General features: G+C 45.3%; 2 protein-coding genes across 3 annotated transcripts in view; both read right to left on the reverse strand.

Annotated features, from left to right (window-relative positions):
• The window catches only part of LOC115559582 (Kv channel-interacting protein 2), a 104,181-nt gene that overhangs the window by 52,458 nt on the left and 34,059 nt on the right, over positions 1 to 17,664 (reverse strand). The window lies entirely within an intron of this gene.
• LOC115559874 (zinc finger protein RFP-like) lies at positions 6,508 to 8,815 on the reverse strand. Its single transcript, XM_030379025.1, has 3 exons — positions 8,602 to 8,815; positions 8,141 to 8,148; positions 6,508 to 8,023 (listed from the first exon to the last, which is right to left on the reverse strand). Exons 1-3 carry the CDS (start codon positions 8,711 to 8,713, stop codon positions 7,109 to 7,111), a joined length of 1,035 nt encoding a protein of 344 aa, XP_030234885.1. The 5' UTR covers positions 8,714 to 8,815; the 3' UTR covers positions 6,508 to 7,108.

The following is a 17,664-nucleotide window of genomic DNA, read 5'->3' on the forward strand; positions in this document are numbered from 1 at the left end:
CTACTCCTCACATTATAGAAGGAGACCAGACCCTCATCATAATCAACTAACACCCCCACCTTCTGGAGCTTTTCCACCTTCTGGAGCTTAGCTCCAGAAGGTGGAAAAGGCAAACGAAAATAGTGACTGACATAAGGGTTATCATAAAACATCACCGCACCATTTTGGTAGCAAAGAGTCCAGTGACCCGTCTGACGGGTCGACTCTGTCAGATCTTTTCTATCGATGGACTCTCTGGCCACTCCTAACCACCATTTAGCCTTGTCTTTAACCTGGACCTCAAAGTTAAATCTCCCTGAGGAGAAGCTCTGCCTCGTGAGTACAGATATACACTTTGTAAATCTCTTAGGGTTGTATGGGAGTTTCTTCCTCACACCTCCATCATGTACTTGTTTCCAATCCTCAGACAGGATGAGCTTTGGATAAGCTATATCAGGATCCAGAGGCACATCTACTTCATGCAGTTCAATGTTCAGTGTCTCCTCCAGCTGATCCAGGGATCTCCTCAAGGCCCCTACGTATGACGGAGGACGGACCTCCACCGTGGTCCAGTCCCTGGTGGGTGGAGGATCCTTCAGGGATCTGAAGGCCTGGAGGAAGTGGAGGTGGTCTTCAGTGTGTGAGAGCCGCTTCACCTCTGAGCTTCTATTGGTCAGATCTTCTATTTCCTGCTCCAGCTCTTTGATGAGGTCTTCAGCTCGTTTCACTGTGGATTTCAGTTTCTCTTTCACCGTTTGGTTGAATTCATCCCGGCCCTTTTCAACACAGCCTATCAGAGCAGTGAAGACCTGCCCACCATGGGCTATCCCTCTGTCTGCGTATTTGTTGCTCAGTTCCACTGCGTCTTTGATCTCCTTAATCTTTTGTTTTCTCTCCTTGATCTTCTGCGGAAAGTCAGCCCCTCTCTTCCCCAGCTGGGCCGTCTTCACTTCATATTCCTCCTTTAGAGGTACAACAGGATGGGACTTGTGGTCTGTCACTGGGCACAACAGACACACACACACCTGTTCGGTCTGGCAGAAGAGCTCCACAAGTCGGCCGTGTTTCTTACACATCCTGTCTTCCAGACGGTCCATAGGCTCGACCAGCCGATGTTTCTGCAGGCGAGCGACTCTCTGATGTGGCTCCAGGTGGGTTTGGCAGTAAGAGGTAAAACACACTAGGCAGGACTTCACAGCCTTCTGCTGGGTCCCAATACAGACGTCACAGGGAACTTCTCCTGGTTCAACACAAGGCTGCCCTTTTACTCGTACGGTTGTTCTAAACTGAGCTAAAAGCTCTGATAAGAAGGTATTGACCTGTAGATCAGGTCTTGTGTTGAAAAGCTTGTTGCAAGCAGGACATTTGTACCGGACTTGTTCATCCCAGAACTTTGTAACACAGGTTCTGCAGAAGTTGTGTCCACATGCGGTGGTAACTGGACTGTTGAACACATCCAGACAGATGGAACATGAAAAGTTCTCTTCAGACCAGGAAGTGTTAGCACAGGCCATTCCTAGACACAGACGACAAGGTTTATGTATTGAGCCATTATATATTTCTTATTCAATAACTGGAAGAGAGGTTTTAACTGCTCCTCAAAGTTGTGCTGTTTTACTTACTTGTTCTTACTGTGAGACTTTTTGTTCCAAAATGCGTTTATTTTTTCTCCTGAACGGGAGAACAGCTTCAACGTGGGTTGCTTTGGTTTCGAATGTTGAGTTTCGTTTCCTCAACATGACGTCCTCTCCTCTCCTCTTAACAACTGGCTCCTCCCCTAACACCTGGCTCCTCCCCTAACACTTGGCAACCTCCCCTAACACCTGGCTCCTCCCCTAACACCTGGCTCCGCCCCCACGGTTCACTGACGTTTCAAACTTTCACACCCTGAATGTGGGCGCATTCTGTAAAGGCCTTTAAAATGCGTTGATACGTTCTCTTCTTTACGGCCTTCAAATATGTTCAACCTTAAAAAGACTGCACACAGAGAGCCCAGGAAAAGATTTGTGACTGAGTAAGAGCTGTACAAACACATTTGACTTGATTTTGACTGTGCCTGCGTCTCCCAGATTCTAACCTCATGAAACCACAAAATTCCACTGAATTAAAAATTGGTTTACCTAAAAAATTCACAAATGATAAGACGGAAGATTTAATGTATTGTTTATAACAGTATGGTGGGGATATAACCTCGCCCCCCCCCTTCCTGATACAAACATTCCTTCACTTGTTAATAACTGTATGGAGAAATCAAAATGCATGATATTAATGATAATGAAGTCGTAATATAAAGAGCGAAATAAATAAAAATCCAAACTCCGCCTTATTCTTCTTCAACATGTCCCCAGGTGTCTGTGAGGATTTTCAAGAGTTTTAAATGAGGCATTTCTTTATGATTTGTTGCGGCTGTGGACCGATGGCCCGCCGTCCTATGTAAACCCTCCTTGTGTTCGACATTTGTATGCAAACTGCCAGGACAGGTTGGGGTTAGACAGTGTTTAAGGATATATGCGGTAATGGAACACACACTCTCACACTCACTCACTCACTCACTCACTCACTCACTGACTCACTCACTCACTCACTCACTCACTGACTGACTGACTGACTGACTGACTGTGTTGGACCGTCCCTGAAGATCTGTAAGCCAATCACCTGCTCACGTTGCCAAGGCGATGGTACTGAGACCAGGCATGTATGGCTTCTGACGAGGACTGCTGTGATAAACCAAAGAACTCTGATAAATCCCTCTCAATTATTGTGAACAGAGTTAGGGATAGGATAGAATCAAAAGAAAAAATATGTATACTTTTATTTTTCATTAAATTAAATGAGAATTGTCTGTACTTTTTACTATTTAGCAATTCAGACGAAAGTTATTGAATACCAATAAGGTCATTAAGGGGCCGGTAGGAATGAGGAGTCTATCAAAGGGACGCCTACAGCTTGGTAGTAGACAGTGGAGATCGAACCAAGTGCCCTTTGTCTGGGGGACCTAACACCCCACCCAGACACTAAACGGACATCTCAGTCTGACCTCCAGCGTCCTCTCTACCACCACGGGGGTCACTGAGCCCCGTGGTGGCAGAGAGCCCCGCTGCCCGCTGCCGAGGCACCACCGCCGCGCTGCGGGCAGCGGGCAGCGGGGCTCCGGCTGGAGACAAGCGCGGGGCAACAATCCCCTTCTCCTCCATGTCGCGGTTCATGTACTTCAGGGAGCCAGAGCCAATGTTCCTTTCCCCCAATTCCTTCTCGACCATGGCTGAGATAACCCCCAGCACGAGTCTCGTTGTGGCAGTACAGCAGCACGGTTATCCAAATAACCGATCGTACCGATAACGCCATCGGGGTGGCGACCACCCTTGCCCACGAGATGGGGCACAACCTGGGCCTGTCTCATGATGCTCCAGGCTGCGTCTGCCGGTCCTCCCAGCCCCAGAGCGGCTGCATCAAGGCCCCGTCACACGGGTAGGGAGATCACCTGCCTTCTCAGAGCCCTCCACACGCGACACCACAATAAGAGCTACTCCATCCACGTTCATCTATTGTATATATTTGAACAGTCTGCTGGATTATTATCAGAAAAGCACAGACCTTTTGTGACAGTTTAACCTCAGTTAAACTCGTCTCCAGCTCTTAAAGTTGAAACTTTGTGAGCGGTGTGCTTCTAACAACCTGCCACTGAACATCACCAAGACCAAGGAACTCATCCTGGACTCCCGACGGAGCAGAGCCCCCCCTGCCCCCCTGTACATCAACGGTGACGGTGTGGAGCGAGTCCACGTCCTCTGCTGATCCCTCCTGGTCGGTCAACACCTCGGCGCTGGTCAACAAGGCCCAGCGGCGGCTACACTTCCTGAGGGCGCTCAGGAGGGAGCATCTAAACACACAGCCGCTGGTGACCTTCCACCGGTCCACCGTCGAGAGCCTGCTGACATACGCTGTGTCAGTGTGGCCCTCAGGCTGCACGGAGGCCGACAGGAAGAGACTGCAGAGGCAGTCATCGGCCGCCCTCTGCCTTCCTGAAGCACCACCTACGGCTCCCGCTGTCTCAGCAGGGCCAGAGGCCTCCTGAAGGACCCCCCCACCCCGGCTACCATCTCTTCAACCTGTTGCCCTCTGGCAGGCGCTTCAGGTCCATATAGGCCAGAACAAATAGACTCAGGAACAGCTTCTCTCCCAAAGCTGTCACCATACTGAACTCAGATCTGCACTGATGTTTGTTGTCTGTTTGTGGTCTTTACTGTGTATTTAAGTTTTACTGCATTTAAAATTGTATTTATTTAAAATTGTATTTATTTATTTATTTATATTATATATTGCTTTTGTATATTATTATATATTATATATTCAATAACATGTGTGCACTTTTATGGAGCTGCTCATTGCATTTCGTTGTACTTGGTACAATGACAATAAAGCTTTCTATTCTATTCTAAAGAAGAAATAAATTGTTTATAACTTAACCTTTTCATCAGAGTTAAAGACAACACTTTTGTGAATGTAGTGTTTTGTAGTATTATATTAATCACGATTTTTCTTTTGTCCTTGATTCTGTGACCTTTATTTTCTTAGTTACTATGCTGTTGCATGTCTGAGCCAATAGATGGCAGTGTGGGATAAATAATGCAGTTCTGAACCACTAAAGTGATGAAAGGAAAAAAGACTGTTTGGATGAAGGAACTCCCCTTTTTTTTGTATTTACAGTTACTGAAACACATTGGTTTACAAAGTAAACTATATACGGTAAATATGGAAAGTGGATGCTAAAAATGGGGGGGGGGGGGGCAGAGGGCAGAGGGCAGAGGGGCTGGGGAGAAGAGGGGGCGGGGGGGGAGGAGGGGGGGGCTGGAGAGAAGGGGATGTTGTCTACCTTCGTTGGGTAGAAGGAGATGAAGCTGTTGCACGGCTGCTGCGTGTTATCTGAGTGTAGGGGCTGAGGTTTGAGGAGATGATGTACGGTTGATAAAAGCTGCTTGGAGTCACCAGGGCTGTGGTTGATCATGTGGGGGTAGAACCGGGGCCGTGTCACTGAGGGGCTCGCTGTAGGCCTTCTGATGTTCCCGCTAGGCTAGTTTGTGAACAGCCGGTCCTTAAACGCCGCTCTAGGACACGCCCCGTTCTCTTCAGCAGTCGTAGCTCACTGGTGTACCGGGGGCTGAGCGTGGGAAGGGGACGGCTCTGGGCTGGACTGGGGCATGGCGGTCCAGGAGGGGGCTGAGGGATGGATTGTAGAGATCCACAGATTCAGTGACTGAAGGGGGGCTGGCAGCGAGAGACGGAGGAGGTCAGTAGTCATGGGGACTGGGTTGATGTTTTTAAGGTTCCTGAAACTGATTGGTCTGTTGGGCTTATTGAGGGGGGGGTGGGGGGGCTCCATTGAGATGGCCTTATGGTCGGACACGCCCGGATCGTGCACCGAGAGATTGCTCACCACCAGACACATCAAGCTCCTCTGTCGCTGCCTCCTCCTCTGCTCTCCCGTGCCGCTCTGTTCGTCCTCTGCCCTCCCCGGATCACGACCGGATGCGTCGGCTCTTACTCCCCCCCCCCCCCCCCTGGCCTGGTTGTGGGGGTTCGGGGGTTCTTCTATAGGTCATGTCAAAGGAGAGTGCTCCTCTGGTGCCCCCGTAGTGTCGAGCGGGGGGGGGGGGGGGGGGGGGCAGCCGTCCTGGTGTGCACCGATTGGTCATTCCACGTTCCAACTGCTGTGAGACGGGCCGGTTCCCGGACTCAGCCACAGGGCCTTCTTCTGATGCATTGTCTGCTGTGCTCGTCAGAAACACATGTACTGGAGGCCCTCATTCAGGCTCACACACACACACACCTGGCACAGAGGCCCCACTACTTCCTGTCTGGGATCGGAAGTACGCCCGATCAAAAGTAGTGAAAGTAAAAGTATGTGATTTACTACTCACACATGCTCCTCCTCATCTCCACCCTTTCTGTCCTCTCATTGGTAGATCATCCGCTCGCAACAGCTTCTTCAACTAAAAGTAAACTCTAAAGATTCATGTTCTAAACATGCCAACAGACAGTTTACAAGGCATTTTCCAATAGCGAGAAATCCATACAGGTTTCGCGTTTCCTGGATTAAGGAGATTATGTTTTAATTTGATTGGATTTATTAGTTAACCGTGTTCCTCAAGCCTTGTATGATCGAAGAGACACATACAAGGTGTTGTTCCTCCATAACATGCAAGGTGTGCAGCTCCCCCAGTGGGCGTTCTGTTGTACTACATCTATTTTAGATTCACCGATCTAAATGGGGTGACCTTTGGACATGTGAACACACTTAATGCGTAATATACGACCATAATGAACACAATCCTAGATGAGCTAGAGAGGAGAGGAGAGCTGACAAGACAAAGTCACGGTACTCACACGCATGGGGAGTATCTTCACATGTAGTCACTGTGACCTTTGTGTAAGTGTGTAACACATGTTGGGTTGTTGTATACTGTATTGGAGATTAATTTCAACTACAAACTTTTACATTTCTTTAATGATTTAAAACATTCCATCAATCTCTAAATCATCAAAATAAGGGTTTTACAATTAAACAATTTTATTTTTTGTATTACACTTTTTTTAATACAGAAACAGTATTTATACTAAACAATAATGGACTGGAATGTATCTTTTCCCCTGAAATGATCCATTACAATGATAATGTAGGCCTAAACATTACAAAATTTGCCTTTTCTTTTTCTTAAAATCACAAGTTTAAGAACATTGAATTGTTTTGTCAATACATTTTCAAAAGTTAAAACCAATAGAAACGTTAAAAAAATGAATTATTATTAAAACATGTTAATCCTCTTAACATGTTCTACATAACTGCAACAAATTGTATATCTTTATCAATCGGCCCTATATCTTTAAGCATGTAAAATAAATAAAGGGAAAACAGATACATAAATGAACTGTAATATAACCCTTTATAAAGGGTTATATTACACAACTACAGGGTTAATTCTTAAAAATATTCTCCTCGTTAAATGACAGCAGTATGACATTAATGCAGATCTCTCAGATCTCTCATAGTAGAGATTCTAATTCTATTCTAATTCAGGAAACAACATTAGTTGTTTTGGTCGTTTGATTATTTTATTATCAAACAAAGGTCCTAGTCTGTTTGATTGACAGGTGAGATGATCAGGGGGGCAGAGTTTGTACCTTCTTCATGAAACCATGGACCGAGGATTGGATAGAGAGGCTCAGTGAAGGTGCAGCCAGTAGCAGAGTAGATATGAACCCTGGCTTCCACATCATAGAAGGAGACCAGACCCTCATCATAATCAACAAACACCCCCACCTTCTGGAGCCCAGCTCTCAGTGGGAGAGGGACAGCAGGGTTATCCTCAAATACCAACCCACCATCGTAGTACCAAAGAGTCCAGTAACCCGTCTCAAGGGTCCCCCAGTTCCCACCTGTTCTGTCGATGGACTCTCTGGCCACTCCTAACCACCACTCAGTCTTGTCTTTAACCTGGACCTCAAAGTAAAATCTCCCTGAGGAGAAGCTCTGCCTCGTGAGAACAAATGGATACTTTGTAAATCTCTTAGGGTTGTCTGGGAGTTCCTTCCACACACCTCCATCATGTACTTGTTTCCCATCCTCAGACAGGATGAGCCTGGGATGAGCTGTATCAGGATCCAGAGTCACATCTACTTCATACTGCTGGACCCTCTTCAGTTCAGCATCACGCAGCTTCTTCATCTCCATGTTCAGTGTCTCCTCCAACTGATCCAGGGATCTCCTCAAGGTCCCTACGTATGACGGAGGACGGACCTCCACCGTGGTCCAGTCCCTGGTGGGTGGAGGATCCTTCAGGGATCTGAAGGCCTGGAGGAAGTGGAGGTGGTCTTCAGTGTGTGAGAGCCGCTTCACCTCTGAGCTTCTATTGGTCAGATCTTCTATTTCCTGCTCCAGCTCTTTGATGCGGTCTTCAGCTCGTTTCACTGTGGATTTCAGTTTCTCTTTCACCGTTTGGTTGAATTCATCCCGGCCCTTTTCAACACAGCCTATCAGAGCAGTGAAGACCTGCCCACCATGGGCTATCTCTCTGTCTGCGTCTTTGTTGCTCAGTTCCACTGTGTCTTTGATCTCCTTAATCTTTAGTTTTCTCTCCTGGATCATCTGCGGAACGTGAGTCACCGTCTTCACTTCATATTCCTCCTTTAGAGGTACAACAGGATGGTACTTGTGGTCTGTCACTGTGCACAACAGACACACAAACACCTGCTCAGTCTGGCAGAAGAGCTCCAGAAGTCGGTCGTGTTTCTTACACATCCTGTCTTCCAGACGGTCCATAGGCTCGACCAGCCGATGTTTCTTCAGGCCAGCGACTCTCTGATGTGGCTCCAGGTGGGTTTGGCAGTAAGAGGTAAAACACACTAGGCAGGACTTCACAGCCTTCTGCTGGGTCCCAATACAGACGTCACAGGGAACTTCTCCTGGTTCAACACAAGGCTGCCCTTTTACTCGTACGGTTGTTCTAATCTGAGCAGCCAGCTCTGATAAGAAGGTATTGACCTGTAGTTCAGGTCTTGTGTTGAAGAGCTTGTTGCAAACAGGACATTTGTACTGGACTTGTTCATCCCAGAACTTTGTAATACAGGTTCTGCAGAAGTTGTGTCCGCATGCGGTGGTAACTGGACTGTTGAACACATCCAGACAGATGGAACATGAAAAGTTCTCTTCAGACCAGGAAGTGTTAGCACAGGCCATTGCTAGACACAGACGACAAGGTTCATGTATTGAGCAATTATAGATTTCTAATTCAATAACAGGAAGAGAGGTTTTAACTACTCCTCAAAGTTGTGCTGTTTTACTCACCTCGTTGTTACTGTCTGTCCGACTATTTGTTCTATAATGCGTTTTTCCCTGAAAGAGAGAACTGCTTCCACGTCGGTTGGCTTTGGTCTCTATGAACCTTAAGTTTTGTTTCCTCAACATGACGTCCTCTCTGTACCACCTGGCTCCTCCCCTAACACCTGGCTCCTCCCCTAACACCTGGCTCCTCCACTCACACTTGGCTCCTCCCCTAACACCTGGCTCCGCCCCCACGGTACACACCCTGAATGTTGAAGCATTCTTTAAAGGCTGCTTAAAATGCGTTGATACGTTGTCTTCTTTCAACCCAGCATTCAAATATGTTCAACCTTAAAAAGACTGGACACAGTGAGTCCGGGAAAAAAAGAGTTTGGGGGTTATTTCATGTTAAGTTAACACTGGTAGTGATATAAGGCTTCCCTCTCAGATTCTACCCTCATAAAACCTCAGAGTCATGTGACTTGGGGTAGGGCAGACGAACCAGACCGACGAGTTCACCTTCAGTCAGAGCCAACAAACACTTGCAGCCGTGCGGCAGTTAATCTCACGGAATTAAAAATAGGTTTACCTAGAAAATTCTCAAATTATAAGACGGAAGACTTAATGTATTGTTTATAACAGTATGGTGGGGATATAACCTCGCCCCCCCCCCCCCCCCCCCCCCTGATACAAATATTCCTTCACTTGTCATATTACAGTCCTTAATAACTGTATGGAGAAATCAAAATGCATAATATTAATGATAAGGAAGCAATAATATTAAGAGACAAATAAATACAAATTCTAACTTTTTTTGGTTGTTGTGGCTGTGGACCGACGGCCCGCCCTCATATGTAAACCCTCCTTGTGTTTTACATTTGTATGCAAATTAACAGCAGCAGGGAAGGGTTGGACGGTGTTTAAGGATATTGTCAGGTTTCACAAAATGGCAGACGAGAACCCAATAGCACGACAAGAGAAACAGTTCAGGTGAAGGAACAGTGTTTATTCCAAGCAGAGGTCAAACCAGGTAGTCAATCCGTGTAGCAAATAAAACCAGTAGGAGCAGGCAAACAGGAAGGTCCAAAGTCACATTTACATTTACAGTCCAAAAAGGCAGGTCGATATACGAGCAGGCAGGTTCAGGATCAGAATGAGAAGACGCGGGAGAGCTAGGTAACACACTAGACAATATGGCAAAGAACTGAGGGAAATGGACCGGTCCATATACTGAGGGGCTGATTAGCGGATGAGGAGCAGGTGAGTATGGGGGTTAGGGCCCGACCGATATGGTTTTTTCAGGGCCGATACCGATACCGATATTTATGAAAATGGGAGGCCGATAACCGATATGTGCAACCGATAAATAGAAGAAAAAAAATTCTAGAATAAATAAAAAATGGCACACACTGACTCGAACTTCCATTAAGTGTTTTTAATAGTAAACATTTTAAGTACAGGGAGCTGCCAACAGCATTTGTAAAATAAAGCCGAACTTAACTTAGAATAACTTAACATAGAATAAAACTGGGAAAAAATAAATAAATCAATGAATAAATAATCATCAATAAAAAATAGGGAGCTGCCAACAGCATTTGTAAAATAAAGCCGAACTTAACTTAGAATAACTTAACATAGAATAAAACTGGGAAAAAATAAATAAATCAATGAATAAATAATCATCAATAAAAAATAGGGAGCTGCCAACAGCATTTGTAAAATAAAGCCGAACTTAACTTAGAATAACTTAACATAGAATAAAACTGGGAAAAAATAAATAAATCAATGAATAAATAATCATCAATAAAAAATAGGGAGCTGCCAACAGCATTTGTAAAATAAAGCCGAACTTAACTTAGAATAACTTAACATAGAATAAAACTGGGAAAAAATAAATAAATCAATGAATAAATAATCATCAATAAAAAATAAAATCACTCCCTGCTATGAGAACTGAGTAAAACCTGCTATGAGAAATGAGTAAAACATCACTGTACTTTGCAATGAACAATAGGCTGGTTTAATGCCCAAGCCTAATATTGCCAATTAAGCAAAAGAACATTATAGTGCAGGAAGCACAGCTGCTCGGCATGTTGCCCAGTGAGGCTTCTCCTGTTCTTCGAGTAGATCAGAGAGATCTCACTGAAGACTCTCTCACTGGGAACCGATGAGGGCGGTGCGCACAGAAACTTCCTGGCTTGTTTAGCCAGAAGCTTAAATCGTTGTTCATTCTGCTTCCACCACTGGAGTGGATCCCCCTTTCGGCGGTCAATGATTGGCTCCATGAGATACAACCTCACCTCCTCATCAAGCCCAGCATCTGAGGCCGATGCCTCTCCCGCATGTGGTCCTAGCAAAGAGCTGAAGATGGCATCTATCCGGCTGCCAGATGGTGCCTCATTTCTCCTCTGTTTTTTTCGGGCCTGTTGTTCTGCAGTGTATTCTTCTGCTTCGGCCTCTTGCGCCACATCAACCTCCTGTGCTGTTTCTTCATCATGTGCCTCAGCCGAGGCACTCTCTACTTCATCCTTGAGCCACTGCTTCGCCTTCTCTATTGTGTTGTCAGAGGAAAAGGCATTATCCTTGTAACGTGGATCTAGCAGACAGGCCAGAACAACATGCTTGGCTTCTTCAAGCTTCGCAAACCTCTTGATGAGGCTTTCCTTCATACCTTGCCGAAGAGTTTTGATCCCGGTTGTTCTGGGTCCTTCATCCTCCAGCAGCATCTTCAACACACCGACACATGGAATGATTGAGGACGCAGAGGAACTGCTGCTGCTCACCTCCAGCGTGACCTCCTCAATGGGAATCAGGGTCTCCACAAGATTAGCTACCAGGTCCCACTGGTGAGCACTTGGAGCAGCAAACCCCCCATACTCCCCAGAGTAGAGAGTTAATGCTCTTTTCTGCTCCAGTGCTCTCTGCAGCATGTGCAGTGTTGAGTTCCACCTGGTTGGAACTGCTTGTATGAACTGGTGGACTGGAAGGCCAAGTTCTTGCTGAATTGTTTTCAAACGGTCCTTGGCCAGGACAGAATGATGAAAATGTGTGACACAATGCTTCACTGAAGCAATTGTGTCAATCACTGCTCTCTGACAGGACAGGCCATCATTTACAACAAGCTGCAACTGGTGAGCAGTGCAGCTGAGGTCTGGTACTTCAGCAAGCCTCATGCCTTTCATCATATTGGCACCACTGTCACGAAGGACAAGGGCTATGCGCTCTTTGTCAATGTGCCATTCCTCAATCATTTTAAGGAATTTATCCTTGATGTACTGCCCTGTATGGGATCCTTCCATGACCGTCGTGTTCAAAACAACTTGCTTCCTCTCCCACTCATTGGTAATGAAGTGGCATGTCAGGCTCATTAGGGACTCTGTTGTTCCAGACCAGCAGTCTGTGGTAAACGCCAATGGGAACCCAGCATTCTCTGGTTGGATAAGGGTTTTTATCTTTTGCACAACCTTTGCATGGATTGCAGGTATCTTTTCAGTGCGGTAAAACTTCTCGCTTTTAAGTGCATATCTTGGATTAAGAGCAGCCACAAGGCGCTGAAATCCAACATCAGAGACAACGGAAAATGGCTGGTTGTCAGTAATTATCATTTCTGCAATAAGTTTATCTATTTGCTTAGACTTCTCATCTGAATTGGCCCACTGTTTTTGTCGCTGAAACAGGTCTGCCACTGTAGGCTGGTGTGATGGTGCTTTCTGAGATTCCATTTCGCGCTGCTCCTTCTTTGCCGCTTCATATATTTCTTTATGGTGACTTCTGAGATGGGACCATAGATTAGATGTGTTGGCCGTTTTAGCCACTGTAGCGCCAGTGCTGACCGAGACTTTGCATGCATTGCAAACTGCTTTGCCTACACCACCTGACTGGCTGTAGTAGTCCCACACTGCACTTTTGGCTCGTGTCTTTCCTGTTGGCACATCCATCTGCATTGGGGGAAAATGATGTGACACAAGTTAAATTGGGTAGCATAAGCAGTTGCAATCTAATACAGACATATTTAGAAAATAAATATTTGATACAAACTAAATCTATTTTCAGACATTGTAAAAAAATAAAATAATAATAATTGTACATATAAATTGTAAATAATTTATAGTATGTCTCTATATAAGTAGTCAAAATCATATAGATAAGCCTGTATATTTCTGTAAATATACGGCACTAGTAGTTTACTTAAAGTAAAAAATAAAAAATGCAAACTACAGCACGTATAACCACCTCCTGATTCAAGAGTTTATTTTACGTCTAGTGGCTGTGCTGGGCTGCTTGTCTGCCTCTGGGTGGCGAGGTGAAACGAAAGCATTTAGGTATGTTTTCACGTCACAAATAAAGGCGAATTACAAAGAAGTATTTGGATCATTGTACCTAGCGCACATCAAATGCCAGCACTTTGAGATCACACCAGGCGTGATTAAATGGTCAAAGGGCCTGGGAACGCACAATAAAGAAACTAATAGACTGAACTTACAATGTGCCTTTAGGGCATGAGTCGCGTAGCGTAGTGTTCATGAAGTTGTTTACCTAACACCAAGTTAGTTAGCGCAAGCCTACCAGAGATGCTGTCGTATCTCTGTAGCTACTTGCTGCTAGCTACTGCTAGCCTGTCTGTCTACCCGTAACAAGATGTTACACCAGTTTGAAACGCAGCGACTGGCCAAAACTTAATTCTATTTAACTTAATTTGAGGGACATTGCGACCAATCACCGTTGGTTCTACCGTGCTGGGTAACTTGTTAGGGAACAAGGCTCTCACCAGAGCCGTAGATGGGAATGTATATAAGGCTCTGGCTGCAGATATAGTCGACCCTCTATGCTGGCTCTTACTCAGGCAGGCTATAAAGTAGCTAACAGGCTATCAAGTAGCTAGCAGGCTCTAAATGGTTCGTCTCGGGAACAAACACAAACACGTTTTATTTGGTCTTCATTGACCATGGCTTTCAGTCCACCTTTCGTGTAGAACTACAGACACGTTCACGTTTCCATGTGGGGTTTTAACAATAACTGTAGTAGGACTATAAACCATGTTGAGACTGCTCTATGGACAACCTTTTCAGTGAGGAGTAATCGCTGTCATTCTGGTTGTCCTTGCGTGAGCTAAGGTTTGTGTCGTTATTACACAGATCAAATGGATCGGTTTCACAAATTAATAAACACCTTGTGGTGCCGTGCTTCTGCAACGTTGGTGTGTTTGTGACATATTGCAGGGGATATTGCTTCGTATATGCTTACCTCGAAGGAAATGTGTTTTCTCTGCTTTAAGTTGTATCCGCACGCAGCACCGTCCTTAGCCCCACGTGGCCGTCTAGAAACCGCTCACGAGTCACAGGGAGCGTGAAGGCACCCGGCCCCGCTTGCAGCCTTGCGTGTTGATTGGTTGTATTCCGTGTGCCAAACCAATCAGATGCTGTGACGGGCGAGGCAACTTGGCAAGGCTCATGAATTCCAAGTGGCAAGAGCGGAAGGCGCGTTCAGAACGAAACGGCTGCAAAATTGGTTGTGAAAATTATATGAACTTATCGGTGGGAATTTATGGATAGTATGGCCGATACCGATATCCCTAAAATGTTAAATATCGGCCCGATATATCGGTGCGGCCGATAATCGGTCGGGCCCTATAAAGAAGCCAACACGTGCTAGATGTCACCCTGTGACAGCCTATTCACATAAATATCTTGCATGGGCTGGACCATCTCTATTGGATGAATCTGATGACCATGAAAGCTGCTAAGTATCATGGGATACAGGGCGGAAGAGGTTATTATGTAGTGGCTATATAGGGAGTGAGATTTAGGCGCTTGATTTTGGACAAAATCCCTTCAAGGTGACACACTTAACCAGGGGTTCTCAACCACTGGGCCGCAGACATCTAGAAATGTAGTCTACAAAAAATCATAATCAAAAAAATTATCTATAGAAAAATGAAAAAAAAGTTATGTTTTAAATATTATTTGGCTTGATGTTGCACAGTGTATCACAGTCGTGTTGTTTGACCGTCAGATTGTTTGTGTCTATTAAAGGGACTCTTACCTTTGTTGCATTTTTACACTTTTTTTGGATAAGGTTAAATTGGTATTAATAAGGTAATAACCCTCTAATATGCAAGACAGACCCACCAGGAGTAAAAACAAACAATTATTTTACTCTCATAATATTTAGTGAAAACTTCAACCAATAAAATTCTTCGGACCGAATGACCTTATTGGCCGACAGACCTGTCTGTTTGCTGCATGGATATATAAGGTTTTCGGTCTGCTTCTTGTGGCGCATTCGGGCCCAAACTTTTTTGGTTTTGTTTAAAGCATGCTACACGCGATTGGTTGGTTAGATTGGTGGCATGTAGAGCAAATTATAATGATTCCCGCTTAAATACGAACGTTCTAGATGTAGCCTATAAATACTCCCGCTTATCATCACTTGATATCCAAACAACTATGGCGTTTCGATCTCTGAACTGAAAAAGGGTGGGTTCGTACAACACCGGGTGCCCAGTTACAGCCGCGATTAATACTTCAGCCGACATTTTGTTCAGTGAGTGAATAAAGGTAGGTAGGAACCAAAGTGCCTGCCGATGTTCCCTGGGATCCACGCAAGCGAAGAGCGTCTACATTCCGATTGGCTGTCAGTGTTTGGTCGCTGAAGCGAATAATAGTCATTTGCATAAAGTTAAAAAGTTTTCAACTTCTTTTTGACGCTCTGGTCGCTCAACTTTGGCCGCTGGTAGCGTTGGTCGCTTTGGTCGCTTTGGTCGCTCTTGCCCATAGAAAGTGAATGACTTCCGGCGATTTGGTCGCTCAATTCGCTTCTGGTGTGGACGGACAGTTAACTCCTGTCCTTTCAGACTCTGCCATTCCCTCCTGCTCTGCATTACCTGCTGTTTTCATTCACCTGGCCGGCCCCACCCCCATTAGGGCCCGACCGATTATCGGCCGCACCGATATATCGGGCCGATATTTAACATTTTAGGGATATCGGTATCGGCCATACTATCCATAAATTCCCACCGATAAGTTCATATAATTTTCACAACCAATTTTGCAGCCGTTTCGTTCTGAACGCGCCTTCCGCTCTTGCCACTTGGAATTCATGAGCCTTGCCAAGTTGCCTCGCCCGTCACAGCATCTGATTGGTTTGGCACACGGAATACAACCAATCAACACGCAAGGCTGCAAGCGGGGCCGGGTGCCTTCACGCTCCCTGTGACTCGTGAGCGGTTTCTAGACGGCCACGTGGGGCTAAGGACGGTGCTGCGTGCGGATACAACTTAAAGCAGAGAAAACACATTTCCTTCGAGGTAAGCATATACGAAGCAATATCCCCTGCAATATGTCACAAACACACCAACGTTGCAGAAGCACGGCACCACAAGGTGTTTATTAATTTGTGAAACCGATCCATTTGATCTGTGTAATAACGACACAAACCTTAGCTCACGCAAGGACAACCAGAATGACAGCGATTACTCCTCACTGAAAAGGTTGTCCATAGAGCAGTCTCAACATGGTTTATAGTCCTACTACAGTTATTGTTAAAACCCCACATGGAAACGTGAACGTGTCTGTAGTTCTACACGAAAGGTGGACTGAAAGCCATGGTCAATGAAGACCAAATAAAACGTGTTTGTGTTTGTTCCCGAGACGAACCATTTAGAGCCTGCTAGCTACTTGATAGCCTGTTAGCTACTTTATAGCCTGCCTGAGTAAGAGCCAGCATAGAGGGTCGACTATATCTGCAGCCAGAGCCTTATATACATTCCCATCTACGGCTCTGGTGAGAGCCTTGTTCCCTAACAAGTTACCCAGCACGGTAGAACCAACGGTGATTGGTCGCAATGTCCCTCAAATTAAGTTAAATAGAAGTAAGTTTTGGCCAGTCGCTGCGTTTCAAACTGGTGTAACATCTTGTTACGGGTAGACAGACAGGCTAGCAGTAGCTAGCAGCAAGTAGCTACAGAGATACGACAGCATCTCTGGTAGGCTTGCGCTAACTAACTTGGTGTTAGGTAAACAACTTCATGAACACTACGCTACGCGACTCAGGCCCTAAAGGCACATTGTACGTTCAGTCTATTAGTTTCTTTATTGTGCGTTCCCAGGCCCTTTGACCATTTAATCACGCCTGGTGTGATCTCAAAGTGCTGGCATTTGATGTGCGCTAGGTACAATGATCCAAATACTTCTTTGTAATTCGCCTTTATTTGTGACGTGAAAACATACCTAAATGCTTTCGTTTCACCTCGCCACCCAGAGGCAGACAAGCAGCCCAGCACAGCCACTAGACGTAAAATAAACTCTTGAATCAGGAGGTGGTTATACGTGCTGTAGTTTGCATTTTTTATTTTTTACTTTAAGTAAACTACTAGTGCCGTATATTTACAGAAATATACAGGCTTATCTATATGATTTTGACTACTTATATAGAGACATACTATAAATTATTTACAATTTATATGTACAATTATTATTATTTTATTTTTTTACAATGTCTGAAAATAGATTTAGTTTGTATCAAATATTTATTTTCTAAACATGTCTGTATTAGATTGCAACTGCTTATGCTACCCAATTTAACTTGTGTCACATTATTTTCCCCCAATGCAGATGGATGTGCCAACAGGAAAGACACGAGCCAAAAGTGCAGTGTGGGACTACTACAGCCAGTCAGGTGGTGTAGGCAAAGCAGTTTGCAATGCATGCAAAGTCTCGGTCAGCACTGGCGCTACAGTGGCTAAAACGGCCAACACATCTAATCTATGGTCCCATCTCAGAAGTCACCATAAAGAAATATATGAAGCGGCAAAGAAGGAGCAGCGCGAAATGGAATCTCAGAAAGCACCATCACACCAGCCTACAGTG

Source organism: Gadus morhua, chromosome 15, assembly GCF_902167405.1.
Source record: "Gadus morhua chromosome 15, gadMor3.0, whole genome shotgun sequence".
Taxonomy (NCBI): Eukaryota; Metazoa; Chordata; class Actinopteri; order Gadiformes; family Gadidae; genus Gadus; species Gadus morhua.